Source organism: Indicator indicator, chromosome 16 (assembly GCF_027791375.1).
Source record: "Indicator indicator isolate 239-I01 chromosome 16, UM_Iind_1.1, whole genome shotgun sequence".
Classification (NCBI taxonomy): Eukaryota; Metazoa; Chordata; class Aves; order Piciformes; family Indicatoridae; genus Indicator; species Indicator indicator.
In genome coordinates, this window is record NC_072025.1 from 6,880,047 (window position 1) to 6,905,401 (window position 25,355).

General features: G+C 37.6%; 1 protein-coding gene across 1 annotated transcript in view; it reads left to right on the top strand.

Moving 5' to 3' along the window:
- Nucleotides 1–25,355, top strand: part of TRPM1 (transient receptor potential cation channel subfamily M member 1) — a 98,164-nt gene that overhangs the window by 60,099 nt on the left and 12,710 nt on the right. The window contains exons 5-22 of the mRNA XM_054388151.1: nucleotides 127–322; nucleotides 1,363–1,576; nucleotides 2,880–3,004; nucleotides 3,686–3,857; nucleotides 6,318–6,492; nucleotides 8,498–8,621; nucleotides 9,961–10,033; nucleotides 11,761–11,861; nucleotides 14,008–14,181; nucleotides 15,205–15,339; nucleotides 16,261–16,311; nucleotides 17,097–17,132; nucleotides 17,816–17,966; nucleotides 20,761–21,091; nucleotides 21,612–21,840; nucleotides 23,309–23,431; nucleotides 23,760–23,891; nucleotides 25,164–25,292. Coding sequence (XP_054244126.1) covers nucleotides 127–322; nucleotides 1,363–1,576; nucleotides 2,880–3,004; nucleotides 3,686–3,857; nucleotides 6,318–6,492; nucleotides 8,498–8,621; nucleotides 9,961–10,033; nucleotides 11,761–11,861; nucleotides 14,008–14,181; nucleotides 15,205–15,339; nucleotides 16,261–16,311; nucleotides 17,097–17,132; nucleotides 17,816–17,966; nucleotides 20,761–21,091; nucleotides 21,612–21,840; nucleotides 23,309–23,431; nucleotides 23,760–23,891; nucleotides 25,164–25,292 — 2,671 coding nt within the window. The remainder of the gene's footprint in view (nucleotides 1–126; nucleotides 323–1,362; nucleotides 1,577–2,879; nucleotides 3,005–3,685; nucleotides 3,858–6,317; nucleotides 6,493–8,497; nucleotides 8,622–9,960; nucleotides 10,034–11,760; nucleotides 11,862–14,007; nucleotides 14,182–15,204; nucleotides 15,340–16,260; nucleotides 16,312–17,096; nucleotides 17,133–17,815; nucleotides 17,967–20,760; nucleotides 21,092–21,611; nucleotides 21,841–23,308; nucleotides 23,432–23,759; nucleotides 23,892–25,163; nucleotides 25,293–25,355) is intronic.

Here is a 25,355-nt window from a genome sequence, read left to right on the forward strand (position 1 = left end):
AGCTGAAAGTCTGATTATTTTTTTTTATTTATATGTTTAATTATGATTTTTTAAAATTAATATTTTAAAATCATCATCTAATATTGAAGATACTGTAATCAAGTTGCTTCAAATTTTAACTTACAGGTGCTGCTGTGGACAGCTCATTAACCAACATATCCCACCTCCTCCAAGTATAACAGCTAATAAAAATGGAGAAGAAACAAAGCAAGTGGAAGCCCAGCCAGAGAAATGGTCTGTCAGTAAACACACTCAAACATACCCAACTGATGCCTATGGAAACCTTGAATTCCAAGGAGGAGGACATTCAAATAAGGCCATGGTAAGGAGCATAGGTTACTCTAAGGTATTTATCTGTTATGTTAGCTTAATAAGTATGTGTCCAGATTCCAGATCAGTCAATGCATAATCCATTGAAATCAAAGGAAATCTGTTTTCTGTATCAGAAGGATGTGGACAAGATGCTAAAAAAGTGAGAGAAAAAAGGCAAGAGAATAATAACATCTACTTAGGAAGCCACTCACATTGTCTTGATGAAACAGTTGCATTGAAGTTACTGTCAGTAAATATTAGCTAAGGAGACAGCTGTGTGTATTAATGCCAAAGATTCCATCTGTTTGTATGAGATTTGTGGGCCAAATAACCCAGCATGAATGTCCAAAATCTTTGGGAGAGGTTGGTGGTTTTTGCTAGTGGTGCTTTGTTTGTTCTTAAAGCAGAAATAAACTATACTGAGAAGAATGCACACTATTGCTTTGGAGGCAGAAATAAGTACATCAGGAGTGAATGGGATAAAAGGCAACGTATGCCTCCTATTTCCTGTGAAGGTGGTTGCTTCTCTGTTGCAGTCACAGAATCATAGAATGATAGGGCTTAGAGGGGATCTCTGGAGACCATCTAGTCCAACCCCACTGCTAAAGTAGGTTCCCCTAGAAGGGGTTGCAGAGGAACATGGCCAGGCAGGTTTTGAGTATCTTTCAGAGAAGAAAAGTCACAGCCTATCACAGTCAAAACAGAGTTTTTATGAGCAGTACAAACCACTTTCCAGTCACTTTAAATATGCAGTTTCCAACACTGCAGGTTTGTAATGAGAGCTTAGGATGACAGAATCACTTGATTGAAGTCAGTTTTGCAGGTGAAGAAAGTGTTGCTTTTGAAATTCAGGAAGTGGATGATAATTTCTGAATAGCAAAGTGAAAGGTTTCAATCTATTTTTTCTAATCATAAGCAGCAGAAATTTAATAATGTGTTGCCTAAAAATTGTAAAGCTCTTTCTTCAAGATGTAAGGCTTAATATCACCATTCTTTGCTTGGTCAATAGCCAATTTACTGAGCAGATGGATTATACATTGCTCTTTGCAGTATATCCGTGTGTCATATGACACTAAACCAGACTCTCTGCTACATCTCATGGTGAAAGACTGGCAACTGGAACTGCCCAAACTTTTAATCTCTGTCCATGGAGGCCTCCAGAACTTTGAAATGCAACCTAAACTAAAGCAAGTATTCGGAAAAGGTCTGATAAAGGCTGCCATGACCACAGGAGCTTGGATTTTCACTGGAGGTGTTAGCACAGGTAAGCAATTACCAGCACTTTTAGTTTACTTAAGAATGCAGTGATGTTCATTTACTAATCTTTCCCACAGGCAGAAGATGTGAGTCTGTATGAATGAATCGTTAGCTGGTACACCAAAAAAGGAGCATTGTACTCATTTTTGTTAGTCTCCTACCCAGCCCAGCCTGTAAGATTTTCCTGTGTCAATAATGTTTGACACTTCCCTGTTCCTGTAGCCAAAGACTGTGACATACCTTTGGACTGTGTGATCTTCATGAGAGTTAGTGATCGATTGATAGTCCACTTTAAATGCCATATCCCTAAGTCACTGTATCCATGGGATCACCCATCACCATGCATGCACACACTTAGTCTTGTAATATAATAAGGTATTTCTTCTTAAATGAATGGCTGTAAATTAACAATCTTGAAACACAAACCTGAAGTCACTTGTAGATGTCTCTACTTGAAGACATTGCAATCTCCTGTTTGCATTTTCCTCTAGTCTATGCTCGCCTTAAACAGTTCTATGTTTTTGATCATATCTAAAGCATGAGTTGTAAAGCAACTCCACGTAAGTCCATCAGGAGGTCTGGGGCACTGTTTCTGAGTTCTGTCAATGAAAAAGGTGTCTGATAAAATGTTCAAAATTTGAAAGGCCTGTTGTAGAATAACTGTTTTGATGATTTATAATTAATTTCATTTATGTTAATAATAATTCTGAGTGATCTTCAAAAACCAATCAGATGTAAACTTTCATTATAACATTTCTATAGCAATATCTTTATTTAGCTGAAATATATATTTATATCAAGTTATTTCTCAGAACAGTATGAGAGAAGAATTATTTCCTTTGGCCTTTGTTTTACAGAAGTCTTTGATTTTTGTTTTACAGGTCTAATGTCTTTAAGGGAAAGTGATTAATAATTTTTAAGTGAAAAAAAAAATTCTTAGATAACTATAGGGTTGGGGTTTTGGTTACTCAGACTCCAGTGATACCATTACAACGTTTAGCATTGTGTACAAGAGTAATGTAATTCCAGACAATGGTACAGATTACATTGTGGCGAGTTAAGTAACTGGGTAAGTCTTCCAAAGACTTCATTAAATTCAAGGCTATGTGCATAGGATTTACATGCAACTAGAACAAAATAAAAGCATGGCTCTGCATTTGCATATTCTATTACAAAGCAGAGATACCAGTTAGTAGTGAAAACAATCCAGAAAAGCAGGTAGCTCCATGAAAGGAATTAATGAAGAAAATTTTGTTGTTCAGTCCTCTCTCAAAAGTGCCAAGAATGAATTAAATTAATTATACCTATAGGTGTCATTCGTCATGTGGGAGATGCCTTGAAAGATCATTCTTCCAAATCCAGAGGACGAATATGTGCCATAGGAATTGCACCGTGGGGCATTGTAGAAAACAAGGAAGATCTAATAGGAAAAGATGTAAGTCTTTAAGGAAACTCCTATGTAATTACAATGCCAGCTGTGTAACAAAACACATTACTCATCTTTTTGGAGTATTAATATTTTCACTCTTTCTAAAGTCTGCATAAGAGCTGAAATCACCAATTTCTTGAAGAAAGATTGTTGTTAAATATATTTGGCAGGTTGTCATGCGTGACCTGAAAGTAAATATGGAGCTATTGAGATTTGCATTGCTTTCAGCAGTAGAGACCTCTGTGTAATGACAGAGGTTCAAGTCCTAAATTCAGGGTTTCGTGCTGAGACTTCTGTAAATCCTGTAAGGGCTTTTAGGTGTACAAGACTAGCATTTACTGTAGATGCGTACTCTGCAGTGGCATATTAATTAGTAGGAGCTCCAAATGAGAATGTATATCCTAATACATTAAGAGGATTTTATAACACAGTGTGTGATCAGGGAGAGTACATTAATGAGTTTAAGGGAATACACAGGAGAGTGCACAGATGTGAATGTCATCCTCCAGAGAAAACACTGCTGTAAAGAGTTCAAATTTGAATATAAAAGCAAGCTCCATCTCTAATTCTCCTGTATTTCTGGTCTGGTTGAGTTGTTTCCTCATAAGGTGTGTGCTTTTGTTGGGTGCTGTGGGGGATTTTGACATCTAGTTCTGATCTAGGTGCATCTGTCCTTTTGACACACAGGTAACACGGGTTTACCAAACAATGTCAAACCCTCTAAGTAAGCTCTCCGTGCTCAACAGTTCCCATACCCATTTCATTCTGGCAGACAATGGTACGCTAGGTAAATACGGAGCAGAAGTAAAGTTGCGACGTCAGCTGGAAAAACACATTTCCCTCCAGAAAATTAACACACGTAAGTACTGTGGGGCAAACTGTAAACATAGCATCTTAAAGGAAGGGGGGCAGAAAGAGCTCGAGAGAATTCAAAGTATTGCAATTAAATGTGTTTTCCAGCTCTTTTTAGCAGGAATTTGATCAGGGCTGTGTGACTCAACTAGATCACATGCTCTGTGATAAGTGGTGAAAGAGCCCTAACAGCACAGAAAACACAAAAAAGTATGGAGTGCTTAAAGGGAGGAAGAAAATTGACAAATAATAGCAAGGAGAAGCTTTGAAGCAGTAGGAATTTGAGGAAAGGGAAATGTTAAGCATTTTTTCAACTTCCAGCTAGAATATATGAGCATCAGTATATACACAGTGCAGGGTGATTTTGTACAGTTTCTGTTTACAGGAATCATGTGAAACTCAATGGTTTCTGATTCCAAGTTCATGCTAACGTTTCATTTTCTCTTTTGTATGAATTTATTTCACTTGAAGTATCCCATTCAACATTCTTTGATCTTCCATATAAACTCACCTGGAAATTAGATTTTTAATTAAGCCATTATCAAGGTAATTTCACATCAGTGCTTTCATATTTAGAGTTTTGTGCAGTTTTAATGTCTGCCAGTTGCTGCTGCCTCTCTAAACCAGCTTTCTAGAATTGTTTTTGTAATTACTTAGAAATCTTTTAAAATACATATTTTCCTGAACATTTTTGTAGAAAAAATGTGTCCTTTTAAAGGTTGAATAACTAAAAAATTTGATTAGGTGCCCTTTTACAGCAACTTATAAAATAACAACACAACAACATAATTAGAAATGGTCAACAAAAAGTTGATAGTCCTTGATCCATACTTCACTTAAGAGCTACTGGAGTGTAGACATCAATTCTACCAGTTGCCTTTCTGACTTCTTACAAATACCACTCTAACCTGTGTAGACCCATATAAACAAGAAAAACACTCAGAATGAAAATGGCATTGAACTCATTAAGTTCTAGTAGGGCCTTATGGGTAGAGCAGAAAAATGAAGTAGAGTGCCAGGCAAAGCTGAAAGGTGCAGTTACTGATCAGCCACAAGATATCTGAACATTCTGGAAAGTCTTTAAGTACTGCTTTTTGCCTACAGTAAGCTTAAGAGACAGAAATCACCAAAATGATGCCCCTTGCCTTTGAGTATGGTGACAGTATCATGTGCTGTTAACCACAGACATTAGAGGCAGCAAATGTTAGCTGTGCTTTTTCATCTTTGTCTTCTGCAGAAGTGCTGGGACAGTTACAACATTGTAAAAGGGAGCACGAGCTTGGAAGATGAGGAAGTCAGGGCCCAGAGGCAAGATACTGTGTATAATTTCTTTTAAGACCAATGGAGCTGGAGCTGGTGGTTCTGGTTTAAGCAGTGATTGGTGATTTTTGTCATGAGAAGGGCAAAGCTGGGTGTACATACAGGAATTGAGTTCTGTGCAGGCCTGCAGTACACCTACTAGTAACAACACCTAGTAGAAACAACATGTTTCTTTTTGACAAGTACAGGCACCTCCTCTGGAAATCTCAGCAGGAATCACTAAGGATTTCATGGATACACAGGCCGACCCATACTCTGTTACTCCTCCTTATCAGATCTGGAGTGTACTGACAGGAGGATGTCAGGAAGCTTCTGCTGTTACTGTGCATGGTGTTCCTGTTCTTCAGAGAGGAATGAAGGTTGAACATAGAAGCTCTTTCACGCGTTCTCAGCCATACAAAAGTCCATCTTCTTTATGAAGTGCTGGTCGTTTTACAGATTAAGAACTGAATTCAAATGCTTGCAACAGTGGGATTAGGCAGACTTCAGCTAATGTTTTGTCATTCATTTCCCCAAGTATCTTGTGATCAAGGCTACTGAGACCATGTGACCTGTGGGCTTCCCTTTGTCATCCTATGCCTGGAGATCACAGTGAGGCAGGGACAGCAAAGGGATGCTCAGCTGTCGTCTCTTCCATCGGCCAGCCATTTCACCCTCAGGATAAATAAACTGATTTCATATTTTTAATCTTATGATAAAGCATAGGTATATGTCACCTTGCTGAAGACTTCCTGTAGGTAAATAATGAAGAATCAAATCATCAAAGACACAGTAGCTGACAGTTGTTCAACTAACGGTGAAGCTGATGAAGTAACGGGAGAATCATGTTAGCTGGTTTATCTGTATGTGATGTCTGTCAAAAGAGGTTACAAACAGTTCACCAGCACTGAGAGAATAAATGATCAGTATGAAGCTGATAAAAGCAAGGACACAGAGATATTTCACTCTTTTCATTTTGGGGCTATGAAATGTCATATGGACATTTGTCCTGGTGCTGGCCGTGAAATAGCCATCGTTTTTCCTGACCATTTTCTGGTTTGAAGTGGTGCTGCAACACAAAAATCACATCCACTCATAATATCTCAACCTTTTAAACTAAGTTTCAATAACACTTCTTTTGTTTCTGTTCTTCTGGGTTCTTTTGCAGGTCTGGGACAAGGTGTTCCTGTAGTTGGGCTCATAGTGGAAGGGGGTCCCAATGTGATCTCCATTGTCTTAGAGTGTCTACGAGAAGAACCCCCTCTCCCTGTCGTGATTTGTGATGGTAGTGGACGAGCATCGGATATTTTGTCATTTGCACACAAGTATTCAGAAGAAGGAGGGTAAGATTTTGAGATCTTCACCAAAACTGTATCTTGCTTGGAGGACAATGTGGGGCTATTTGCCTTGCTTTCAACAAAGTTTCATTAAAAAAATCTCAGGGACAAAACGCTACTAACAGAGGCATTCTGCTGTCAGTCAGCTTTTGTTGCCTGTTTGATCCAAGCTCTGGCATTAATGAGTAGAAATCGTTACCACTTCAAATGTTCTTGATGATACGTTGAAATGAACTTGCTCTCAGTGCAGCATGCTGTCATACATGCTCCATCAAAGTATGCTGTACTACACTTGGTGCTGGATGGGGTGTTAGAGGCAAGGAACAAGTGATTCCCAAGAATTACTTTTTTTCCTCAGATCATGACTGAGGTTACTTAGTGCATATGTTTGCAAAATTTATACTGCCTGACTTTAGTGTGTTTTGTGAAGGAGCTTCATTCTCCAGGAGTGCCAGACAAGCTGAAAAATCATTTGACTTTCTAACTTTTTCTTGCTGTTTTTTGTGTCTGTGATGGTTCTTCAGAGCCGTGCTGCCTGATGCCATCAACAGAACAGAGGATGTTGTCTGGAGCATTGTGCTCTGCAGCCCTCCTGTCCATTGCCCATGTTAATTTGTAATCCAAAACTTTCAGGAATCTCTTATTTTTGTGGTTGGCTGTCTGCCTCTTTGGTTGATAGAAAATACGGTTATTTTAAAGAAGATCCATAGCCACACTAGCAGGCTCATCTGCTCTTCAGAATAAAAGATCTGTCCTGACAAATACTCGGAAGTGGAAGCAGAATGTTGCATTTTTAATTCAAAACATTATTTCTCCCAATCAAGTAACACGCATTCACCATTATTGTTGTAAATATCATGATTTTATCTTTAGTAGCCAGATTCAGACAAAATCATAGTATATTGTCTTGATTAGAGTATGGCACACCTGTCTTGCACTCAAGAATTATTTCCTTGACTACAGTTGGATCTTAGCTTAGATTAAATACTAATAGTTTGACAACTAGTGCTGTCAAACTGTGCAGATGTTATTTGGTGAACTAGGAGAGCAGCTCTGATGTTGGATTTTTTTTTTTGATGTTTATACAAAGTACATATTTAATCCTATCAACAATATTTATAATTCAGTACCTTTCTCTTTATTTTCCATCACCCAAGTCTCCTCTTTTTACTTCTTTTTTTTTCTTTTTCACATTCATCCTTCCTATCACTATGACTTTGTCTCCCAGTGCATATGATGCAGTATCTAATTTTCCTCTTCTAAAATTATGATGAGATAAATGTTTTCATCTGGTAAGGCTGTGATGAGAATTTTTTTTGTCAGCCCTGCTGTCTAAATAATCATTTTCCTACAGTGAACATTGAATTTTACTGCACTTTGCAGGCTCAGCTCTCTCACTGCTTTGAATGCCTAATGGTAATGTTTGTCATCATCTGAAAACGCATGTTTGTTTAGGAAATAGTCTGTTTCGACTGCATTGAGACGGTCAGACTTTTCAGATCTTTCTAGAATGTTTTTGATCTCATTTAATTAATCAACTTTTGATTTGTTTGCTTCTCAGTTGGGTATTTTGAGGCTTCAGATATGCTAGCAGTTTAAATTCTCAGTTTAAGAGAATAACAAAGATAACCAAGGTTATCATAGCATGAAATACTTTTGGGGTTTTTTAGCTATATGCAAGGGGTCTTGCAACATTTAAAACCAAAGGAATGGATCCTGTGAAGTGTGCTGCAGAAATTCTGAAGACTGAACTTCATAACAAAATGAAATCTACATACGTAAGAGTAAGAGCAACTTGCATTGTATTGCAGAGTAATACAAGGTCCCTGCCAGTTTTTACATCAGTGCTGAGGTACTGAGATGCATAGGTAACTGTTAACTCTTCATTAACTTCTTACCTGTACTGAATGCAAAGACACTGTGTATTTTCATGGAAAGTTTCTCAAACAGCGGGGCTTGTGAATATATATTAATTCTAGAAATGCCTTCTTTTATGCCTTTTTTTTTTTAGGATAATAAGTGAATCCCTTAGGGACCAGCTTCTAGTTACCATCCAGAAAACCTTCAACTACAACAGGAATCAAGCTCATCAACTATTTGTCATTCTTATGGAGTGCATGAAAAAAAAAGAACTTGTAAGTGTCCTAAAAGTAGTTCACAAAGGGAATTTCTGTGACCAAACGTTATAGAGTACTTTATGTGGCATTTTCCCAGAGTTACGGTTTAACCTTTTTTTGTTTTTTCCACATAGCGCCAGAAATGTACACAATCATTCACTCATTAGCATAGGCTGAGATAGGGATTTGTCTTCTGGAAAGAACTACCACAGCTTTCTCCTCCGACTGTGTGTAGAGAATCAGATAACCAAGTTGGTATAGAATTCAAGCACGAAATGTGTGGCAGTTTCATTCTTCGTGTTGCTTAATTGTATCACTAAGAAAGTGACACCTGTAACAGGAACAGTTATAAAGAAATTATTTGAATATGATGAAACTTTCCTCATGAGACTGAGGAAAAAACCCACCATTTTTGTCTAAATTCTTAGAAAAATGATGCTTCAATCTCCCTTAAAACTGTTTTATTTTCACAGAGCCCCAACTTTCTATCTTTGGTCAGCTTGGATACAAACGCTAAACTCTAGTCTTCCCAGGTTTAATACTGTCTCCAATACATTATTTGAAACTTTTTTTCTTAAAAATGTAAATTAGCAATAAACAGAATGTAGAATTTCTTATTATTTTCAGTAGGGAGTGTTCTTTTGACTTCTAGAAGTAAAAATTTAAAGGGGTTTATGAAAAGTAATAAATCCTGCTCTGGTACTCCAAGAGGTATGATAGAAGTGGGAAAGTCTTTTCCCTGGAGTGTTTGCTTGTTATTTACTATGGTAATACTGCATGTAATAGCTGCCAGCGTTTGCATTTCCAGTCTCAGAATTGGAGCAAGGAAAATGAATACAATGCAATTTTTAGTTATCCAAATCTACATCAAATCTACATCCTGACATGTTCACTTCAGAATTGGTGCAGTGATTTAGTTTGAATATGATGTCAGGTGCATTGTTGTGAAACAGAGGAGCAACTCCTGTATGTTACTTGTGCAAGTGCCATTGATTCAGGTAACTAGCATTTCCATTGCCAAGCTGGCATTTCCATTGCTACTGGAATGCAGTAGAACTGTCAGAAAACTCAGTTTGGCATGACAGTTTTGTCACCACTTTTCAAAATTCATGAGTTTTAACCAAGTTTGTCATGTTTATGAATGCAAGGATATTTTAGGATAACTTTATTGAAATAATTTGCTTAAATGCTTTTGTGAAAATTCCAAGAAACACTATTGGACCTGTACTTTTTGGAAATAATCTCAACTCTTAAAAAATAATAAAGCTTCACCATTCTGCTCTTTTTACTGTTTCCATGTCTAGTCTCTCTCTTTCATGTGTTGAAATCTTGTGTTTGGTTTTATGCTATCCTTTAGATTACTGTGTTTCGCATGGGATCTGAAGGGCAACAGGACATTGAGATGTCCATCTTAACTGCTCTCCTCAAAGGTGGGTTTTGTGAGCATTTAGATAGTATGGACAAACTGATCTCCAGAAGACTGTCTTGTATGCTACCTGAGGTTCTCTCCTGATGTTTAAGTGTTTGATTTGTTCACCTGGATTATAACAAATTATTTGAACAGCCCATATTGAAAGTGCTTGTCACTTTTCTCACCTGAAAGCCTGGGATGGGAATGCTGCAAAAACTGTACGTCCACCTTTTTTTTTTTAATGTTTTATCATATATTAATAAAGTTAGAGGGGAAAAAAGAGGTGGGAAGATTAAAAGAATATGTGGATTTTTTCCCAGATATCAGTTTCCACTCTTTAAGCCTTAGAGCCTACAGAAAAGCTGGTGAGGCACTTTTTAGGGTTTCAGGTAGTGATAAGACTCAGGGGAATGAAGCAAAACTAGAAGTGGGTAGAGTCAGATTGGATGTTAGGAAAATGTTCCTCACCATGAGCAAGGTGAGACACTGGAACAGGTTGCCCAGGGAGAGGGTGGAAGCCCCATCCCTGGAGGTTTTTAAGGCCAGGCTCTGAGCAACCTGATCTAGTGTGAGGTGTCCCTGCCCATAGCAGGGAGGTTGAAACTAGATTATCTTTGAAGTCTCTTCCAACCCTGAGAATTCTGTGATTAGTTCCGTGTTTATTTGGAGTTTGTTTGCAGAAACAACTAGTTTCTGCCTGCAGGTACGTAGTAGTTGATACAGGCTCAGTATGGGATCACTGAAGTCCCCAAAGCTAAAAAATAGGAATTACTGCACTGATATCTACAGCATCAACCAGAGTAGCTGAAAGGAGGAGTCTTTTACAACAGTGAAATGGTCTGTCTTTAACATCAAAATACAAAAGTCAATATGGGAGTTTTGACGAAAAATGGAGAGAATCTGCTTAATCCTTTTGAAATTAAGATTATGGGGTTAAGTGGAAGGTGTCGTAAATGATTTGATTCATCCACTGCATTGTGGTAGAATTATTCTCATGCTAGTGTGATACAGAGTAAGACTTACTGTTTTCTACATCTTGGACTAGGGACTTGGGAGTTCTAATCAACACACAGCCGAATATGAGGTAGCAGTGTGCCCAGGTGGCCCAGAAAGCCAATGGCATTCTGGCTTCTATGAGAAATACTGTGTCCAGCAGGAGTAGGGAGGTGATTGTCCCCTTGTATGCAGCACTGGTGATGCCACTCCTTGAATATTGTGTCTAGTTTGGGGCACCTCAATACAAGAGAGATATCGAGGTGCTGGAGTGAGTGCAGAGGAGGGCAGTGAAGCTGGGGAAGTGCCTGGAGAATAAATCTTGTGAAGAGTGACTGAAGGAGCTGGGAATGTTTATTCTGAAGAAGAAGAGACAAGATCGCTCTTTACAACTACCTGAAAGGATGTTGTAGAGAGCTTGGTGCTCTTCTCTTCTCACAGGTAATTAGCAATAGAACAAGGGGGAATGGCCTCAAACTGCAACAGGGTAGGTTTAGACTGGACATTAGGGAAAATTTTTTCGCAGAAAGAGTAGTCAGACTTTGAATAAGCTTCCCAGGGAGGTTTAAAGGTTGTTTAGATGTGGTACTTGGGAATATGGTTTAGGGCTGGACTTTGTAGAGTAGGGTCAATGTTTGGATTTGATGATCTCAGGAGTCTTTTCCAACTTGAATGATTCTATGAATTGCAGAAGGCTGTCTAATCTTGTTTCATCAGGCATGAAATACTCAACATTTACATGTTTCCCTTTAGGTACCAATGCATCTGCTCCAGACCAGCTCAGCTTGGCTTTGGCCTGGAATCGTGTAGACATTGCACGCAGCCAAATCTTTGTCTTTGGACACCACTGGCCAGTAAGACAGTTTTCCTCGTCACATTTTTTGTTAACGATTTAAAATAAATGGTGGAATATTCATACCTTGTGTCCTGTTGCCAGGAGAAACAGTATTGAATTCTGGTTTATGCTGAACTGATGTAGGATATCCCATATATCCCATTAATTAATAATGACATACTTATTTTGAAATATCCTTATCCTGTCATTTGCAAATATTTAGCAGTAATTTGTACTCTGTGAAAGACAGAAAGACAATTTCATGGCAAACAGGAAAATAACTTTATTTTGTGATTCCTTGTGGGATTTGTTAAAAACCCCCACATTTACTGGAAACAATCCATAGCTTTAGATACAGCTGAACAATAAGAGTACTGGTCTTCCCCAGTGAACTTGTGTGATGCACTAGGATTGCCAAGGCTTCTGACTGACTCTGTCATTGACATGTGCTAGCAGTTGGCAAGGTCCCCAACTACCTATGAAAGTATGCAGCAAGGAAGTTCATAGAGCTGCTTAGGAAAATTGTGTTGCTCATTTTATTAACAGCTGTGAAAATCTCTGTTTGGATTAATGAAGCAAAATCCTGATGAGCAGAGGAAACCATTGCAGAAAACAAGCCTCTGGCAGGCAGAGCTGTGCCAAATTAACTGAAAACCAGATCTTCAGTAAAGCTTTAGGTCCTGAAATTGGCTTTTCTTTCTCAAATCATTGGAGTTTGATGATACGTTTGTTGAAATCAGTGGTGAAACACTTCAGTGCCTTTGTTCATCTGTGTAACTAAAAACCTCCTATTGAGCCACTTTCAGTCTCACTGTGCTGATGGTTTTTTGCTTTACTGGGTGCACCAACTGGTATTGAATTACTATAAATTGTCATGAGGAGACCAGCCTAAAAGAGGCAGTAAGAATGAAGTGTACTGGTAATTAGTTGTCTTTCCTGAAACTCATAGGAAGACTATTCATGTGCACACTATACATAATAGTGAGATTTATGTTATTTGGAAGCCTGTACAATTAAATTTAAACAAGTATTGGTGCATATGCTCTTTTATCCCTTCTCTTAGAGTAATGAGATATTTCCTATATTCAAGGTTAATTAAAGGATTTAATTATCATACAGATTATGAAGTATTATTAATATACAAAATTTATTTGGATGGAATATTGTAAGCTCCATATTATTGTGGTTAGATTCAGAGGTACCAACTAACAACTGAAGCCAGCTACTGCTTTGGCCTATTTCATACTCACGCTCTGGAACAGTTTGCAGAAGGAGTGTCAGCCAATTGCAACTCACTGTCATTGCAGGTTCACAAGGACTGTTTTCAGATCAGCCTCTGCTGCAAGTGGACAGTTGTAGTTTTGTACAGGCTTATGAATGGACTTGTGGTAGCTAGGCAGAAAAGACTTTTTAAAAACAAACAAAATGGCAGAAAACAAGCTTTATTAATGGCTTGCTTCTGTAGTTTTCTGTGCAGACCATGGATTGTTGTAACCCACTTTACATCTTCATGCTTAGGTTATATAACCTAAGCATTAGCTGGAGCAAGTTAAGCCTCTACATCACAGACAAGTAGTGTCAAGTTGTTTGCATGTGTACCTGCCTGTCTTGGGAAGATAGGTTGGAAAGGGGAAGGATGTTGCAAAGAGCAAATGTGTCTGAAGAGGCATAAACAGAAATACTGTCTGCAGAATGAGAATGTAAATTTTGTTCGTGGCTTTCTTTCCTGTCCTTTCTGCCTCTGTAGTATGGATGCTACTTGACATCATGCAACAGTAGTTTTAAGCTCTTTATGTCCAGATCCTTACCCTGCTTGTTGCTATTTATTTGGACAACTATTGCATTCACTGAGAGTAAAGAAACTGAAGTGTCACAAAACTGAGTAGTGTCTCTTCTCCATCCTCTTGACACTGACTTTATATTGTGAGAGGAAACCCTTGCAGACTACCTGCTTCACTGCTTGGACTTTCAGGGTTATTGACGACATTAGATATAACAGCTTTAAAAAACATGTAACGTTGTGGCTATGCAAAAGGTCTTTATACTTAAGGAAATTATAATTTTTAGTTGACTTTGTGTGAGAAGTGCTGACTGGGGAGTTTCTTTGATTAGTTACTGTATGATCAATTAGATTTCTAATACTTCTAATGCATTCTTAAATATAGCCTCTAGGAAGCCTTACAGCTCCTGATGGAACAGCTCTTGAGAAGGAAAAGAAATCTCCAGCACCTCAGACTAAAGGAGCCAGAGGGAAGGGAAAAGGGAAAAAAAAGGGAGGAAAAGGAAAAGAAGAGCCAGAAGAAGAAACAGACCCAAGAAAGCTTGAACTCCTGAACTGGGTGAGATGAAAATATTTGCAGTAAAATTGTTAAATAATTTTCTTTTTTTTTTCCCTTGTGGGGAACAAAGAAGGATAATACACATTTTCATTCTGTAGAATGCTTGTTTGCACATTCTCACAAGATCAGCAGTAGATTCTGCAGGGATGCTGCAATCGTGACAGCAATTCCCTCTCTTGTCCCATGAGCACCACATGCAGCCGTACCACAACAGTTTAAGTCAGTGCTTATCCCTGCATGTCAGAAGAAACTAACACCAATGAATATCTTCATCCTTCCCTGTACATGTTATTTATCCAGTGAAGGCAATTTAAACCTCTCAATTTCTAAGTGCTTCATTTTACATTTGCAATTGATTAGATTGTTCTATTTTCTAGATTAAAATTCTTATGTCAAGGCAATTGCTGCTAGAGTGGTTCTCCTGTCTCCTACTGAGGGATTCTAACCTGTAGGAGAAGATCAGTTAGACTTCCTGACCAACATTTTCCACAGTCAAAACTAAGCTGGAGAAGGAAGAGGAAGTGCTTCTTCCCAAATGATTTGAGTCTTTCGGCATTAGATGTGTTTTTTCCTCTGAGGCAGCAGTTTGAGTGGGTGATACATATGCAAGTTATCAGGATAAATTATGTCATTTTCTTCTTAAATTTATAAAGCGTGTTTTTCCTAAGTTTTAACTTTTTCCTATCAGGTTGAGCAAGTAAATATCTTTTTTCATATTATGTGTCAAGCACGATATGCCTGATTTAGTTAAAAATTCTAAGCAGGATGATTGAAAGCTATAGTTATACTGCGAAGGATTTCTTCCACTGCTCTCATCTTGCTCAAAACCTTCTTGGAAAACTTCACTGTCTGTATTGACTTGCACATGGATAAAATAATTTTTTCTAAATTTACTTTCACTTACAGATTAATCAACATAATTGGGAACTTGAGAATATCCTATGTAATGAAAATTTATGTGGTTGTTGGCCAACCAAGTCTTCTGTGCTCATGCAGTCTTACATTCTCCATTTTACAATTCAGGTGAATTCGCTGGAGCAGGCTATGCTGGATGCACTGGTTCTGGATCGAGTGGACTTTGTGAAACTACTCATTGAGAATGGAGTGAACATGCACCACTTCCTCACTATTCCTCGTCTGGAAGAGCTTTATAATACTGTGAGTGAGCAGAAATATTAAAATGCACTCTAATAGCTTTGCTACTGTATTTACCAGGGATGTCCTTTTTCTTCTTCTCGTTTTGAGATATACTGGTTTTCCAAAAATCTCTGAGCCCTGACAATACACAGATGTTGGATAGTGGTGAGGGAAGCCATTGCTACTACTTATAGTGCCCTATTGTTTCCCTGCAAATACACATTCCCATTTAATAAGCCTGCTGAAGCTTTTACAAAATATTGCAGTTTATTATGTAAATATAGTGATGTATTTGAAATACATGTTCAGAACACTCAAAGAACGAATGGAGATAGTAAAAAAATTAATACCAGACAGTACTGGTCATTTAATGTCCATTACTTTTCCTTTATGTATACTTTTAATATTATTGCAATAAGCCTGTAAATGTGGCAAAGTACTTACACAGCAACTGTTGTTCTTAGCACATTGCAGAAATCAGTATAATTTTTCCTTGTGGCCCAGCAAAGCAAAATGTTTTTCTCAAAATCCTACAACATCATGTCTTTTAATTCAAATTCTCCCCATCCCACAGTAAAGTCATCAGGAACATAACTATTTCTAGACTGTTTTTCTTTGCATCATTTTCAGTGGTAGTCCAGGGCAGCATTCATAGAACACCGAACCTCCAGTCACTTTCTGGCTCCTGCAGCAAGTACAAGTGTAGACAATACCACAAACTGCTGTTACTTGAATCACCGTGTAAAGGATTATAAGGAAGGGCCTATGCTGCTCTTCATGTGCTTTTCATTGTAGCCCAAATCCTGCTTTTCACCCCTGCAAGAGTGTGACGCACAGGTTTGCCTAAAGTTCTGCTTACATACCAGATCATTAATTACATTAGTGTTTGCAAAAAATCTGAAGAATGAAGCTCTAATGGACTGTGAATGATTTTTGTTTCAGAGACTGGGTCCACCAAATACACTGCATTTGCTAGTCAGAGATGTGAAAAAGGTAAGCTTAACTAACAGCACCATTACCTTGCCGTGATTGCATTAACCATGTGAGTCAACAGTCAACATTTGAAACTAGATGTTAGCTGTTAAGAAAAGGAGGTTAAATTACTTTTTGTAACAGCGATGTCAGTCTGAATTGGGCTGTATTGCACTACTCGTAATTTAAAAACTAAAGGGAGGAAAATGAAGCTTCTAGTAATGTAGTATGTCATCTGAGATTTAGGTTGATACTGTTTCTTCTCTACAGAAAGCTCCCAATGCAGCGTTACATAGGAGGAACAGAAGGAAAGGCCTGCTATGTTAAGCAGATCCCTGAATTTGTTCCCTTTTGATTGTTTCCTTGTGTGCCTTTTAATTACCTTGCCATGCCTACTTTTACCTGGGGAAAAAAGTCTGTTCTGTTTCTCAGTGCTCTAAGTCCTAATTTGTTATTCATTTGTCTCCATTACATGTACATTTGTTCATTTTACATAAATAGGGTCATTGTAAGATTTATTGTTGTATTTGCTCCCTTTTCGGTTTTGGAGGTTTTGTTCAGCCAAATTCAGCTACATGAAATGGCCTTTATTCCTTTTTGGCAAGGAAAACTTGGATTTATTCCTGGGAAATTCAGATGTGGAAATCACACAGTACTATGCTAATGTATAATTCATTATCGATCTGCTTCATAGTTTAACACTTTTCTCATTCATTGTTTGTCTTTTTGAGTGTTACTAATGCTCATCTGCATTCTGCTTTCTGTCTGTCTCCTTTTCATTGCATTATCATGGCTCACTCACTCAGCGGCAGTCTCGGGGATTCGGTTGGGTTAACATGGAGGTGATGCATTTGCTTAGGACACAGTAGTTTCATCATAGCAACTGTTCAGTTGTGCTGTAGAATCAGTTATTGTTGTAGCATGTAGCTTGAACAATGAAGCACAATTTTCAGCTTGTGATTCTGTCAGAGTCAATAGCACTATCCAGGTTTCAAGTGTAACAGTGACAATCATAGTCTGCCTTTTTCTTTGATTCTGGGCTGTGTATTAATCTAAATCGTGTTCTGCATTGTGGTCTTAAGCCTGCAGATAATATTATGATGAAAAAGTTTTCATAAAATGTAAAGTATGCCTGATATTCACCATGAAATTAAGTCATGCTTTTATACTGGATTCATAATCAGTACAAAGTTATTTAATTTCATTATTATAACTTTTTTAAACGACTTGAGCTTGTATGGACTCTGACTTACTGTACAAGTAAATCAAATGAAAAATTTGTCCACAATCGTAAGTACTGCCAACTACAAACCAAAGAAAATATGGTCTCAAAAATTTGTCATTATGTAAATCAGTTATCATTAATTTAGTGCCAATATTCGGAGACTGAAACCAGTGGCTTTAAATAATACTTGTGTGCCAATTTAAACATGACATAATATGGCTAGCTAGGGAGTTTAATGTATGTTTTGTTTTCTTATCCCAAGTCCTTATTTTATTATTTATTTATTTTATTTTTTGATAGGGAAATCTTCCACCAGATTATCATATCAGCCTAATAGATATTGGTCTTGTACTTGAATATCTCATGGGTGGAGCTTATCGCTGCAATTATACTCGGAAAAGTTTCCGGACTCTTTATAATAATTTATTTGGACCAAAGAGGGTAAGAATGAGTTCAATCTGGATGTAGCCATCCTGATAGTAAAAAATAAGTAGCACTTTGTTCTTTTGTCTTTGTGAAACACTACATGTTAAATTCTAAAGAAATGCTATAGGACAGAAGTTTAAACTCTAATAATTTAGTTATATAAGGAACCCCTAAAAACTCTGTTAGAGGATGGAAGGACCCAAAAAGTGGTAAACACATTGATCTGGAGGTGAATTTCCTCCTATTTCACTAGTTTGCAATCCAAGCATTTCTAACTGTGGTGTTTGCATATATACATATTCTTACTTGAAGTAGTCAAGCCAGTCCTATTGATCAAGTAATCATAACCAACATTAGCCCTAATTTGGGTATGACAGACTTTACTCTGAATACAGAAGAGCAATGAATCTGTTACAGTAAGTCCTGTAAAGAACTGCTCTGAGCATAAATCTTACCCAATGGAAACTCAGTAATACACTTCACAGTCATGTACCAATACTGAAAATAACAAGTATGGGCCTTGCTTTGTTAAAAGGTCTATTCTAAGCAAATGGAATAATTTTCTTCATTAGCTTATTTGTTTGGTTCAGCTTTGGAGGTCAAATGAAGCTTTCTACTTTAATTATAAAAATTATATTATTATATAATTACAAAAATTATATTCCCCACACTAGGAAATTAGAGCTACATATGGTCACAAGGCCATTTGAAGCCCAAATATTCTATAGCAAGTATAATAGTACATATATATAGTGTAGCACTATTTGATGGAATGAAAAAATAAACCTTTTACAGAAAATGTAAATAGAACAGAGGTATTTTTTAAATGGGAAGTTGTGAGAGATTTTAATGTTTATTATATTTTTTACAGTTTCCTATGGATATCTTTACCATGCATGTATTTAGAAGCACCTTTTTGAGCTTTTGTGACCATGTGGTGATTTTAATTCTCAAACCAGTATATAACTGAATGATTCATTTGACTCTTCCATCTGAATCAAAATCTTTCACCCGAGTACAGGATGGAAAGTATTTTCTAATCTGTTGCCTTCTTGTAAATACAGTTAAAAGGGAGATTCAATTAATTACCATTATTTAACACAAAATATACTATTAATAAAAACATCAATGTTTGCTATTTCAAATACCATCCCCTTTTAAAACAATTCTACAATTAAATCAAAACACCAACACCATCAAAACAACCTAAAAAAAAAACAAAACCCCAACCTTCCCCCTAAACCCCACCATTTCATTCTTACCTAATTCAAACAATACCCACATTAAAATACACTCTAAACACCCCCACCCCCCCAAACCATTACCCCACATTACAATCACCCTAAAATCCCCCTATAAAATACTACTCCAACTCCCACAATAAATCCATTAAAATACCAAAAATCCAACAGCACATCACAACTACATCCAAAAAAAAAAACACCATAATTTACATTAAATCATCCTACCCCAGAGACCCCCCCCCCCCTCGCCCGCACAAACCCCGAAGTTTTTTCACCACTTTACAGAGGTTGGCCCATTCTCCAAAGAGAAAGGTGAAAAGAAAAAGAAACATTTATTTTGCTGAAGTGTTCAGTAAATTGATGTGACTCCAAGTATTTGGATTATTTTAATTTCCCCTGTTAGCAGGATGTTTAGACTCCTTAGCTATTTGTCTGTGTTAGCAAAGGGTTTTTTTTTGATATTCCTAGTGTGAGGAGGACCTAGATTTGTCCTCCATTTGAGATTTTCTGTCCTGTACTTCAGAGATGCTCAACACATTCTTCATTGTATGGAATTAATGACTCCTGAATTTTCCATAAGAGAGAGAGGTCACTACTTTCAGTTCTTAAACTGCTGGAAGAAAAATGCATGCTCAATTGTTGAGCTGAAGAGTCATCTTTGGAAACTTGGGATGTGAGCCTAAACCCTGAATTTGGGTTTGAGTTTGTATTTTGTCACAACGTAGTGGTAATTGCCTTTCCTTGTAATCTGCTTCTGAGAGTGGAATCAAGGTCTGCAATGATGATGAGCTCTGTCTACACCTATATATGCAATGTTCTTCCTACATTATTTAAACCCTAATTTTCCCAATCATGGCTTTTCTCCCTTCAGGATCCTGCTTCATTGTCAGTATTTACCTTCAGTTACTTCCATGTTGGTTCCTGTAGTAATGGCCTATCCTCCCTATCCCTTTAAGAAATGGGATTCTTATACCTTTCGTTTGCACTGCATACGTAAGAGAAGATTGCTTTTTCAAAGGTGAAGATTCCTTTTAGTACCTTGCTGTTCTTAAGGACATTCCTGCCTGGCTTTTCCATTTGCATGTTACCACATTCTCCACCTGCCTATCAGTCTGAAAACTGCTTTGACAGCTGTGAGACGTGCAGCGCTATTCTTCGGGGATAGATGCAGACGTATCAAATCAGAAATTATAGTGGAATGTATTCATAGTGAATTCAGGTTTCCTAAAGCCTCTTTGATGCTGCAGAGGAATTAATTAAATATTAATTCATTGCAAATCAACTTGTGCAATTACAGATACAGTAGAGATCGACTTACAATGCAGCGTAAGGTGATGCCTCCACAACAACAGAGTTCTACTGTATTTACCCAAGATGGGTAACTTGTAACTAAGTATGCAAGGAACAGTTCTCTGAATAAAACATCAAGCTGTGTGTGCTAACCTAGTGCATGCTCTGTCACCTGTTCTTCACAGTTTGATCACTGTTGGTGTGCATTGTAGCAGACAGCAAAACATATTAGAATTTCATTAATATGCCCTCTCAGTACTTGCACTGTGCATGGTGCATTGTTAGCTAGGCTGTTAAATATTGATGGGAAAATTTTTTCTTCCCAGGATGATGAGCCTCCCACCAAAGGGAAAAAGAAGAAGAAGAAAAAGGAGGAAGAGATTGATATTGATGTGGATGACCCAGAAGTCAGCCGCTTCCAGTATCCCTTTCATGAACTGATGATATGGGCTGTGCTGATGAAACGGCAAAAGATGGCACTCTTTCTTTGGCAGCGAGGGGAGGAAACCATGGCCAAGGCACTGGTGGCCTGTAAACTGTACAAATCTATGGCCCATGAGTCTTCTGAGAGTGAGCTGGTGGACGACATCTCTCAGGATCTAGACAACAACTCAAAGTTAGTAGATGCAGAGCAGGGTTTATGTCTACTTGATATAGGGGATTGTCTGACCCACTGAGAAGTTTTACATTTAGTAAAGTACAATTGATTTTTAGAATGTAGGTTCATAGAATGCCATTTAAAGCCTATTTATCAACAGTAATCTGAAGCTGAAGGCAACACTAGCAAGAAGAAACTTGCTTTTTCTTCTGACAGAAAATATTCTTTCTTCAGCTTCTCTCCCTGTAAAAATAGCTAGTTTTATTTCACAAAGTTGTGTTCAGGATTTACTCAAATAAGTTAAGGGAAATCTGATTATATAGCCAACCTAGCTTTAAGATATTATTGATCTAATTCTCTCTCCAAAATTTGTTTGGAACTATTGTATACTGTCCCTTATCAAGCCTTAGACTGAGTTGTTCTTGCCACTGTATGTGTGTGGAAAAACATAATGCCCTGTGAATGGAATTAAAACCACAGATAAGAGCAAACACTGATTTCTAAATAAAGCTTGCTGAATTTACCTTGCATTTTCCAGAGATTTTGGCCAGCTGGCTGTTGAACTTTTGGACCAGTCCTATAAGCATGATGAGCAGATTGCCATGAAACTGCTAACCTATGAACTGAAAAACTGGAGTAATTCTACCTGCCTGAAACTGGCTGTGGCAGCTAAACACAGGGACTTTATTGCTCACACATGCAGCCAGATGCTCTTAACAGATATGTGGATGGGGCGACTACGCATGCGGAAAAATCCAGGCCTTAAGGTATTTCTGTTCTACAGCTGTTTTCAAAGAAATAGTTTGTTGCATGTAACACTGAATTATACATCGTGTAGAACAAATCAGTTTACTAATTGTAGATGTTTAAAGAACATACCTGTTCTAAGGCTAAATTGTTAGTTTCCGAATTCAGGATATCTAAGGAATGTTATCCCATGACAAAGGAAAACAGAAATCCATAAAAGGCTTTGTATGACTGAACATGAGAATGAAGTTGTGGCTTTCAGTGAATGATGAGATCTGTTCACTGAAAACACACAGCTTTGATTAAAGTTGGATATGAGCCAAAGGATCTCCCTCCATTAGGGGTCCACACAATGGGAATAGAGCAAAAATGAACCAGATGTGGACTCATGCTTCTTAACGTTGCTTAATATTGTACCAGAAGACACAGAGTTGAGACTCAATGTTGAAAAGAGTGAAATCGGTGCAATCAGATCTGAGCAAAATCACTATGTGATTTTTATTTCCCTCTTCTGTTTTTTAATGGTATTGTCTCTTTTAGTTATCTTTATATTTCTCAACTGTTGGATTTTGTCAAAAACTAGTTATGTGGGGAGACTGGCACAGAAAAGAAACATGAGTTGGGCAACGTTAAGTAAGCAGAGCAGTGTTTGCTTCTGTGTGTTTTCATGTGAACACAATCCTTTCTTTGTTACATTATGCAGTTGCTGTCACGCAAATGGAGGCCCACTGTGGTGGTGCCACCTTCAGTCTCACATCCTTAAATCCCCCATTACTGACAAAGTGCTCTGCTGGTCTTCCCAGGCCATACTCCCAAGCTTGCTGATGTACACATTGCACTCTCTCTGTAGTTCTCAATTTATTTCTGCTTTCCCATGTTTCCCTCTTCAAACTTGTTAAAAATCTTCAGGCAAGTGTCTGGCTGTTCAGGTTGCATCATGGTGCTTTCTAAATGTGTTTAATCAACCTGCTAACGTCCTAGTTTTGTTCTCTACATTCTAGTATTTGCTTCTTTTCTGTATGTTGGCAACTTGTGCTTGTGTTTCTGTATCTCTGCAATTTCATACAGTAAGAGAGCTCTCCCACTGCTATCTGCAAAGCTTCTTTTACCTTTCACAAATTTTGTAAATATTAAAGCTAACTCTATTAAGTGTTAAAGTAAACTCCAGTAACAAACCTGAAGCCCTCTTCCAGCTGTCACTGTGTCCATTCCATGGAGTTTCTCTGCACAGCTCTAGTTCTGGAGCACAGTTTCTTAACCGCAGCGCGTTTGTGGAGATAGAAATGGTTCAGGGTGTCATCTTTCCGTACAAGACCTTATTGCCAGCACTTCATAAGTACTACATATTCATTGTTATAGGTTTAAGGATAGCAGAGTATCTTGAATACTATACAAAAGAAAATAATGGTTATGGGATTTGCCTTGTTACAAAATTTCTTAATGTAAACAAATAATATCATCTGAGTTGGATTCTTTCTTGGTTTACAGGTTATAATGGGGATTCTCTTCCCTCCCACCATCCTTTTCCTAGAGTTTCGGAGTTATGATGATTATTCTTACCAGACATCAAGAGAAAATGAGGAAGGCAGAGAAAAGGAGGAGGAAAATGTGGTCAGTAATGGAGATTATTAAGAAATTCTAATATCTCGAGTGTTGAGCATTACAGCTTTTCTAATTATGCTGTAGGGCAGTCAGGATAAAATCTAAACTGCTTCTGTGGCATAAAAGTCAGTGAAGAGTTTGGGAGTGTATAGGCTGGATTCTCAGAGCATGCAAATAACTGTGTAGTTGCACGGATTTATGGAATTTGTATTTTTAAGAAGAGATCTGTTGCTTGGAGGAAGCAATGTGTAGTTAAAAGTTGGCTGGGGCTATATCTGAGGAAAAGATACTATTTTACTGTTCTCTATTGATAAAACTGACAACTTTGCTATTCCAGGATGCAAATGCGGATACAGGCTCCCGAAAAGGAGATGAAGAGAATGGGAAAAAAAAACAAAAGAGCCTCCCAATTGGAACAAAGATCTATGAATTCTATAATGCACCTATTGTCAAATTTTGGTTCTACACAGTAAGTCACAATGATTAAACTGATAGTGATTTTTTTGTTCTCACACCTGTAAAAATAATAGCCAAATAACTAAATAAAGAGCACTGACTTACATGGAATCTGATGAGTAAAAAACTCCCTTTATTCAGGGAAAAATGCATAGACAGTGAAACAGAGTGAATAGCTGAAGCTTATGCTGTCAACCTCTGAAACTCCTACATACTTTGAAGAAAGCCCTGTCTGGCTAATCATATGCCAAACTCAGTGTCAGCTCCACAGTCCTGTCACTCAATCCAGACTAGGCTGGATTCTCTTGTGTTGTAAAGGCTCTGGGTCCTGTTCTGCATTAAAATATACTTTAGGGCCCAAGAAATAATGCCATAACATCAGTGCTTGGTATTTGCTCTGTTCACAGTTAGGCTCAGATGAGTGGAGCCTAGATAGAAGCACAGATTCCAGTCTGATACAACTTAATAAGCACTTCTTTTTAAACAATTAAAACCAATTAAACTAAAGGATTTAATTGTGACAAGCATCTAATTTTCTCTGTAGTGCCTCAAGAATTACTTGGTGCTAAACTTCGTTTTAATAAAAAATTATTCATAGTACTGCTCATACAGTCTGTGTGTGCCTCATAAAAAGGATACCGATTTATTTCTCATTCATAGTTAGGACCTTCAATAGCTAGTATGTCATAATATTTTGTAGAGTTTTAGATCCAGCACATCAAAATCACAAAACACTATTCTGATCCCTTTTTGCTGTGCATATTAATAATTTAAAAGCAAGATTCCTATTTGATTTCAAAGAAAAGTATTCAACATTTTTTCATGGTGCAAAGAAATTACATTTTCCTAGATGAAAAAAGCTCCAGCCACAGAGGACCCAATTTAGAGTGGTTTGGAAATATTGTTTTGCTTCTTTCAACAAATGAGATAATTCAGCTGTCTGGATGTGTTCCACAGCATCTGTCATTCCTTCAACTGCTGGAGAACCATGACCTCTGCCAGCATATAGGAAGGGCATTCGAAGCAAGCTGCTTCCTTCGGAGAAGAAAATCTTTTTTCACTTGTGAAAGTAAAGGTCTTCAACAGGTGAATCTAATGTGAGGCTTGGAGACACTAGCATCACCAGTTTGACATTTACACTAGTAGTTATAGTGACAGCTCTATTGACTTCTAGCATAAGTCCAGAATGACCCAATGGAAATTAACAGAGACTGATTTTTTGATGTGTGCAAGAAACCTGGGATCCATCACCTGATGCCCATAAAGGATTTTTTTTTTTTTGTAGATATCATACCTTGGCTACTTGATGCTATTTAATTATATCATCTTGGTGCGGATGGAACGATGGCCATCAGTCCAGGAATGGATTGTCATCTCTTACATTCTGACACTGGCTTTAGAGAAAATAAGAGAGGTAAAGTCTGATCATACCAACATTTCCTAATTTTAAAAGGAAGCTTGCTTTTAGAGGTAATAA